The sequence below is a fragment of a genome, unplaced genomic scaffold (assembly GCF_019419815.1).
Source record: "Pyrus x bretschneideri cultivar Hongxiangsu unplaced genomic scaffold, Pyrus_bretschneideri_v1 Contig14, whole genome shotgun sequence".
Lineage (NCBI taxonomy): Eukaryota > Viridiplantae > Streptophyta > Magnoliopsida > Rosales > Rosaceae > Pyrus > Pyrus x bretschneideri.
The window spans coordinates 641,482-650,000 of record NW_025999435.1 but is presented as its reverse complement, the minus strand read 5'-3'; the positions used below and the strand labels follow the sequence as shown (position 1 = coordinate 650,000).

At 35.9% G+C, this 8,519-nt stretch overlaps 1 protein-coding gene and 1 long non-coding RNA gene across 3 annotated transcripts in view; one reads left to right on the top strand and one right to left on the bottom strand.

Moving 5' to 3' along the window:
* The window catches only part of LOC103963484 (purple acid phosphatase 15-like), a 15,518-nt gene extending 7,574 nt beyond the window's left edge, over positions 1-7,944 (top strand). Inside the window, exons 1-7 of one of the 2 annotated variants that reach the window (XM_009376307.2) lie at positions 4,483-4,786; positions 5,462-5,653; positions 5,860-6,193; positions 6,288-6,505; positions 6,601-6,791; positions 6,957-7,241; positions 7,622-7,944. In XM_009376307.2, the coding sequence (XP_009374582.2) occupies positions 4,498-4,786; positions 5,462-5,653; positions 5,860-6,193; positions 6,288-6,505; positions 6,601-6,791; positions 6,957-7,241; positions 7,622-7,747 (1,635 nt within the window). In that variant the 5' untranslated portion in view covers positions 4,483-4,497 and the 3' untranslated portion in view covers positions 7,748-7,944. Of the gene's footprint in view, positions 1-4,482; positions 4,787-5,411; positions 5,654-5,859; positions 6,194-6,287; positions 6,506-6,600; positions 6,792-6,956; positions 7,242-7,621 lie in introns of those variants that run through there. The other variant, XM_048579564.1, reaches the window with a different exon arrangement.
* Positions 2,254-3,378, bottom strand: LOC125475172. Its single transcript, XR_007256559.1, has 3 exons — positions 3,302-3,378; positions 3,067-3,116; positions 2,254-2,631 (listed from the first exon to the last, which is right to left on the bottom strand). It is a non-coding gene; the product is annotated as an uncharacterized LOC125475172 (long non-coding RNA).
* Positions 7,945-8,519: the final 575 nt, after the last annotated feature.

The following is an 8,519-nucleotide window of genomic DNA, read 5'->3' as shown; positions in this document are numbered from 1 at the left end:
TGTGATGAGTTGGTACATGCAAAATCCAAAGAAGCCTCATTTGGAAGCAGTTCGACGAATACTGAGATATGTGAAGAGTACAATTGACTATGGTCTTTTGTACAAGAAAGGTGAAGACTGCAAGTTAGTTGGTTATTGTGATGCTGACTATGCGGGAGATCATGACACCAGGAGATCAACAACTGGGTATGTGTTTAAGCTTGGTTCTGGAACCATCTCTTGGTGTAGCAAGAGACAGCCAACGGTATCTTTGTCAACCATAGAAGCAGAGTATAGAGCAGCAACAATGGCAGCTCAAGAAAATGCATGGCTGGTACAGTTGATGAGTGATCTACATCAACCAGTAGATTATCCAGTACCATTGTACTGTGATAACCAATCGGCCATTCGCTTGGCGGAAAATCCAGTCTTTCATGCAAGAACTAAACATGTGGAAGTGCACTACCACTTTATCAGAGAAACGGTTCTACAAGAAGAGATTGAGATGAGACAGGTCAAGACGAATGATCAAGTTGCGGACTTGTTCACAAAAAGTTTAAGTACAGGCAAGCTCGAAAATTTTCGCTGTCTGCTCAACATAGTGCAAAGAATGAGAGCTGACATTGAGAGGGAGTGTTGAGAATCAATGTCAAGCCCAAAACCATAAGTAATCCACAACCCAATCTAAAGTCCAAGTCCATATCTAGTTTGATGATGTAATTGCTTACAATTGCAATGTTAGGTATGGTTGAGTGGAAAAAATTAGGTGCAACTAATGGGTTTTGTGTGGTACTAAATAATCTTAGTTTAATTAAGTGTGTGTTGTAGCTTTCATTTGGTTTGCTATAAATACCCAAGTCCCCAAGCATTGTATATCATCCAAGGAAAAACAAAGCCTAGAGCTAAATAAGAAAAGCTTTGGCAATTAGTTTGTTTTGTGAGCTTTCTTTAAGAGTGTGCTCTATTTTCTTCTTCTTGGGATCATTAGAGTTATCTTGGATACTCTTCTTATTCAACATGATTTGCCAAAGAGGTTATCTAATTTCAAGGGCTCGAACTTGCTTCTTTTCTGAACGTTCTCTTTGCTTGAATGCGAGTCTTATATTTACAAGAAGGAATTGAGCTAATTGAACACATCTTGAGGAGCTTGAATAATTTGTGATGATTTTACATTAGTGATGTCGGCCTTTTGAGATTTTTTTTGGTTGAATTTGGATTTTCTTCCGTTTTGGGCTTTTGGCATTCATGATTCATGAGTAAATCTTGGGGTCATTTAGTCAGTTTTACCGCACCTATTAAAGGTTAAAAAGTAAATTTTGTTGCCCAGGTTAAAAAGTAAATAAAATTAAACATAAATATTTTGAAATGTCATATGAACTTTTACACTTTTTTTAATTAGTCATATGTACTAAAAATTTTACCGACTTGTCATATCAAAATTTTCAAAATCGTTGATTTGTTATCTCACGCTAACTCAGCTAAGTTTTTCATCCAAAATAATCACGTGCATTGCACATAACTTGTGCTCATGATTATTTCGGACTTTTGACCATTTTTACATTTTTTTTAATTTTTATACAATAATATATTTACACTATGAGGTGGATGAATAATTTGGCATCAGACATTTGACATCCTTTTCACAAGTTGTCTACTTCTCTTTGGTACAAACCCAAAATTTGGCTAAAGAAAAATAACATCATGTTCGTTTCAAAAACTTTATACGTAACTACTAAAAAAGTACATTAGCTTACTAACATAGAGTTTAACTAATTGCAAGCTTTGAGAATTCAATGCGGTCCATTGCGTTTTTCAAAAACAGAGTTGAAATGTCCAAAATAATCTCGAGGGGGCATGGTGCAAGTTAACAGGTTTGAAATAACCTTGAAACCAAGTCATGTGTCTTTGCACATTACTTATTTTGGATGAAAAACTTATTAGACTTTTTTTAAGTGACAGATTTCAAAGGATTTTAATGGATTTTACAATTCTATATGGATTTTGACATATTTATATGGATTTCTTTCATGGATTTCTTAGGATTTGTTAGTTGAATCTGATAACATAAAATGGATCCTTAGGATTTATTATGTGTTTCCCTTTCTCATTTGAATTGTAAATTTTTAAAAGAAAATTAACTAACCAAAACAAAGATAGATGATTTCAATTACATATCTTATAGTCAAAGCTAATACAAGTACATAAACCACATATAAATCAAAATTTAAGAAGATAATAGATGAAAAGATAAACAAGATAATAATGTTGCTTTTAAAATGCATTTTGCTCCCTGGCCTTCATATGGTGCTCCTAAAAATCAAAACACTAGCATTATTAACGACTCATTATCCTCCATTCACAATGTTATCATTCTGGACATCTCTCCACATGTCCAAATCTATGTTATATCTTCATTCATTAGCAGTATTTCGTTGTTGTTCTTGTGTTTGAAAATCTTGGTCAAGATCCCCTTCTGAAACTGACAATGGTTGAGACTAAGAAGATTCATCATCTGGTTCAACAAGAAATTCGTCCGATCTACACTCCTCTTCCACCATTTGCTCCACTTCCATTTCTTCCTCCTCTTCATCCATTTCCATTTCTTCCTCATCTTCTTCCGATTCCATGCTTGATTGAGACATTATATATAAACTAACCAACCAAATAAACAAAATCATAAAGAAGTTTGTACTTCGTGCAGAAGAACAAGAACAGGAAATAATATAGAGTGAAAACGAAATGAAGCCAAAATCAAGTGAAAGAAGAGCAAGTACAGAGAAAGCTTGAATCTTAATAAAATTCAAATAGCAGAAAGTTTACTTCGCGGTCTAAGGTTCACACATTCAGTTAATGAATTAGAGGAATATAATTCACCAGTGAAGCTAGTGACAATGGAGAACTAAATACAGATTAAGAACTAAACACAATGAGGGAAGTAAGGGAGCAATCGGTGGAGCTCGGGAATTGCTCCACGTCCGATTCAATTCATCTTTATTCCAAAAAATATTGTAATAAATAAAATAATAGCAAAAAAAAAAAAAAAAAAGGCAAAAAAACAAAATAGCAACAAAGAAATAGAGAGCAGACCTTATGGGTTGGTGGGGGAAGTTTGGAGATTGGAATCACATCCAGTCGGCCTGATAAAACAAAATTATAACAACAAAACTAAACACATGAAAGGGAAAGATGGGGGTTTTTTTGAGATTACTGGCAAGACTGAGTACAAATACGTACCGTGCCTATATGTTAAGAACAACTATATATAAACATCATGAAAATAATAAAGAGTCCTTATACAAATTCGGAAGAGAAAAAAAAATACCTTGAGGAATGGAGGAAGACTGTTCTTCTTCTGTCTGAGAGAGGAAGAATGTTCCTCTTCTATAACGTGAAAAGAAATCAGAGGGGTTAGAGTTGGATTCTTGATGGCATATAATATTTAGACCACCCATCCTCAAATCCATCCAAATCTATCATTCATTAAAATCCTAATAAATCTTTGATATTCTCACTACACCTAGAATTTGGTGCATTTTTTTAAAACGTAATTGACTACTCATGGATTTGGATGTATTCTTTAAAATCCTTTAAAATCCTAATTTGACTACCCTATAATTTCAAACTCCTTTAAAAATCCTTTTTTAAAATACTGATTGACTACATTTGGATTTTAAAATCTATTAAAATCATATCAAATCCTAATTTAACTACACCCCTTAGTATGAAATGACAAATTAATAATTTTAAAAATTTGATGTGACAGATCCCTTAAAATTTTAGTTTATATGATAATAAAAGTGTATAAGTTCATATGAAATTTTAAAAAAATTAAAAACATAAATGTAAATGGAAAGTATTCTCAATCCAATGCATACATAACAATTCGGATTTGATATCCCATGACTAATTAGTAACCATAAATCAAGCAAGCATTAACAACTATATAGCACATGTGTTCATAGAGAAACAAAAGAAGCCTCGGCTTGAAACTGACAAAATTGTTAAATATAAAATAACTGCTTGTGACAAAATTATTACCTTCTTGAAAAGAAACTCTAAACCCGTCATCATCTTCATTTCATTGAATCTGATCGCAAATGTTTGATTGTTCTGTTGAATAAAACGTTTATTTTTATCCGTAGTATCTAATAATTTGAACGCTCTCTCTCCCCTCAGTGGAGTTTAGAATTAGATACATCGTTTGAATCCAAAAAACAAATCAAAACCGGCCATATTTTATTTGTCCTTGTCTGTTTGACTTTTAGCTTCAACATAGGATTTTACAACAAGCCTTCAATAATTTTGTTGGGTTTCTTTTTTTTTGTTTTTTTTGGAAGGCGTGTTGGGTTTCCATTTCTATTTAAGATAGAACTTCGTTGCTGAACAGATCAGCCGCTTCTGCTTACTATCAATCACGATTGAACACATGTTAAAGTTTTGATCAGCCAACTCCAGTTCTTCTATTTATATTTGAGTTTCGTTTCTGTTTAATTCAGACAATAATAATAGTAAAAATAGATGGGTTTGTTTTTGTTTCCACCGCCCAAAGTTGCAGCCTTTAATCTGCTGCTTGTGCTGACTGTGAGTCCCGTGAGCTTCACGTTTGTCAATGGAGGAATACCGACAACCCTCGAAGGACCCTTTAAGCCTGTCACTGTTCCTCTCGACGACAGCTTTCGAGGCAATGCCGTTGACTTGCCGGACACTGATCCTCGAGTTCGAAGAATCGTCAAGGGTTTCGAGCCTGAACAAATCTCTGTCTCTCTCTCTACAACCCATGACTCTGTCTGGATATCTTGGATTACAGGTCTCTCTCTCTCTCTCTCTCTCTCTCTCAAGTTTTTGTTCTTTTGTTCTTTTGCTTTCTTTGCTTGTACTTTCGGTTGGATATGTTGTTTCCAACTTCTTATGCAGATTGAGAGTTTTTAATCTAACAAATGAGTTTTATATTTGGTTTTCACATTTTAGTGAGATTGTTACGAGGATATGTTAATTTCGTGTCGTAGTCACGTTGGCCAGAATGAATGTACTTCCACCCATGCATGCATGCGAGTTTGAACACCTATTTCCGTAGTTTATGTTAGATTATAAGAAGAATATCTTCCTTTTGAGAAAAATAAAATCTTTTAACTGTTTCCTATTTGGGGCATTGATAAATCTTTGGTTGCACAGAAATCATAGTTACTGTTAGAATTCAATTGACTGATGCCAGTGTATGGATGGAAATGTTACTTCTTTTGGTCTTTGGATGGGCACGTTTTGGGGTGGACTTGAGCATTTTAATGTTGTAAACCAAAACTATTGAGTTATGTAGTAACGGAAGACTTGGCAGAAAACCGAGCGCACTGGTATTTTAAGATTCATACAACCAACCCTACATAGTGAAATAAGACTTGGCTGTTGTTGTAAACAAAAACTCTTGAGTTATGTAGTTGCATGATGAATTGAAGACTCTCAGTCTATCTCATGATCGAATTTGCAGGGGAATTTCAAATTGGAGACAATATAAAACCGTTGGATCCGAATAATGTTTCAAGTATTGTTACATATGGAAGGTACGGATTCCCTATGGATAGCCAATCAACGGGGTATTCCCTTATTTACAATCAGCTGTATCCTTTTGAAGGCCTCCAAAACTACACTTCCGGAATTATACACCATGTTCGCCTCACAGGTACGTATCAGTCTTGAATCCCTTTACGAATAATTTGTATCCAAAAATATGAAATTGTTTTATGATCTGCTCCTTAACATATAGTTGTATCCATTGTTTAATCATTTATGTTCGTCTCACAAACGCTCGTCTGAATTTGCTTTTGTTTGGACTTACGGATGTATGATTTTGTATGCAATTCTCTAAATTTTAATGGGTTTGTGCAGGATTGAGACCCAACAGTTTGTATCAGTATCAATGTGGAGATCCTAGCATTGCAGATATGAGCAAAGTATCTTATTTCAAGACTATGCCAGTATCCGGTCCCAAGAGTTACCCCAGAAGAATAGCTGTGGTTGGGGACCTTGGCCTTACATACAATACTACATCAACGGTCGATCACTTGTTGGCTAACGGACCTGATCTTATGTTATTGGTTGGGGACGTTAGTTATGCTAACTTGTACCTCACAAATGGCACTGGGTCTGATTGCTACTCTTGCTCATTCTCGCAAACTCCTATTCACGAAACTTATCAGCCTCGTTGGGATTACTGGGGAAGGTGAGTTTTTCTGTGCTTTATTTTGATGAGGAGGCACCTGGTCATTTTTCGCACAACGTACCTAATTGCAAAATTATGGTATGTTTTTTATCAGGTTTATGCAGCCGCTAGTGTCTAAAGTTCCAATGATGGTGGTAGAAGGGAACCATGAGATCGAAGAACAGGCTGGGAATCGAACATTTGCTTCTTATAGTTCGCGATTTGCATTCCCCTCCAACGAGAGTGGATCATCATCTACATTGTTTTATTCATTCAACGCAGGCGGGATACACTTTGTAATGCTTGGTGCTTACGCAGCCTATCACAAATCAGGTTATTGCATTTGCTTTCCTGAAAAGAAAATTTTCACTTCTTTCGCATGGTTACGAGTTAGGGACATACTAAGATGACTAGGTTTTATCTCGCAGACGATCAATACAAGTGGTTGGAGAAAGACTTGGCTAAAGTTGCCAGAAATGTGACTCCTTGGTTAGTAGCAGCATGGCACCCGCCATGGTACAGCACCTACAAGGCACATTACAGAGAAGAAGAATGTATGAAAGTTGAGATGGAAGACATACTGTATAAGTATGGTGTTGACATCGTCTTCAACGGCCATGTAAGTGTTTAGTTTGAGCAAAGGAACATGTTTTTGAAGTCCCCAAATACGTTCCAGAATTCTTATTGGTATTAACAGTTTCCATTTTATGTGTTCAATGCTTTATCAAGCTGTTGAAAAAATATGAGAGCTACTTCTGACTGTTTGGAAACAATTAATAAACAGGTTCACGCCTATGAGAGGTCAAATCGAGTGTATAACTACACATTGGATCCCTGCGGCCCTGTTTACATCACAGTTGGTGATGGTGGTAACCGGGAGAAGATGGCAATTGCGCATGCTGATGAACCCGGAAACTGCCCAGAACCATCTACAACTCCGGGTAAGTTTATGGGCGGCTTCTGCGCGTTTAATTTCACAAAAGGCCCAGCAGCAGGAAAGTTCTGTTGGGACAAGCAGCCTGAATACAGTGCGTATCGAGAGAGTAGCTTTGGCCATGGGATTCTAGAGGTACTTCCCTTTTCTCTTTGCTATGAAATCACAAACTCTTGACAGTATTACGGATAAATTATTTTCATATTTAAGTCCTTCTTCAACAAATTGCATTCAGTTTTTAGTACTATGAACGTTCACATTCACATGCATGGAAACTAATATTCCGAATCCACGTTGAGCTGCAAAACTAGAACTTCATTAAACTGTGAAATCGTAATTCTGTGACCGCATCAACTGCCAAGGTCTCGACTCCTGATGAGTGCTGTTTAGAAAAACTCTACTCGAAGCCGACTTGAAAAATGTCTGCATTTGTGTAGAAAAATAGATCCAACCAACGCAATTTGTATAAAATTACGCGGTTACAAGATTAAGAAGTATTTCTGTGCGACTTGCAGGTGAAAAACGAGACTTATGCTTTATGGACTTGGCACCGGAATCAGGACATGTACAGCACCTCTGCAGACGTAATTTACATTGTAAGGCAGCCCGATAGGTGTCCGGTTACAGACAGCGGTGCCTAAACAATGGCAAGCGGGAAACCGAAGGACGTTATTGATTAATATCATAACAACAGATTGGTTCATCCCTACATTTTTGTAATACATCTGCAGATTTCTAGTTGTGAGCCCTCTGTCTTCAACTTGTGGACGACAGGGTTAAATTATCTTCCACATAATCTAATACAATTTCTTCCAATCAAATTTCATATCTTCTGTAATCTTCGAGCCGTTTACGTGCATAGCAAACCACAATTAATAGGTGCGTAGCAAACCATCATTGCAGCTTAGATTAAAAACTGATAGGTGGGTAGTAAACCACAATTGTAGCTTAGATTAAAAACTGAACTGGTTTGTACTGACCCATTTTTCCATTGAACAATGTTTGACCACTCAAGGATGAGTAAGAACTCCTACTCAAAACTCTTCGTGTTATCATAGAGCTTTGTGCTTAAGATTGTTAACTAAGTTGAAATGTTTGGGAATTGAAGAGAAAGTCAAGAAGAAAGGATGAACACAGAGATCTTAGAGAGAGAGAGAGAGAGAGAGAGATATATGATTTGTATTAACTGAAAAAATGAAGATTACACACTTTGTTTTTATACTGGTAAGCCTAACAACTCTAACCAAATACTAACAAACTTGATACCTCTATTTCTAACTGTATTGCTGACTTGTACCCTTAATAAAGATTAGAACTGCTCATATTATGAAGCACATTGTAAAGATTATTTCTGCAAAAAATGAAATAAAATTAAGGTCGTTTAATCAATCTATAATAGCGAATACATAAACG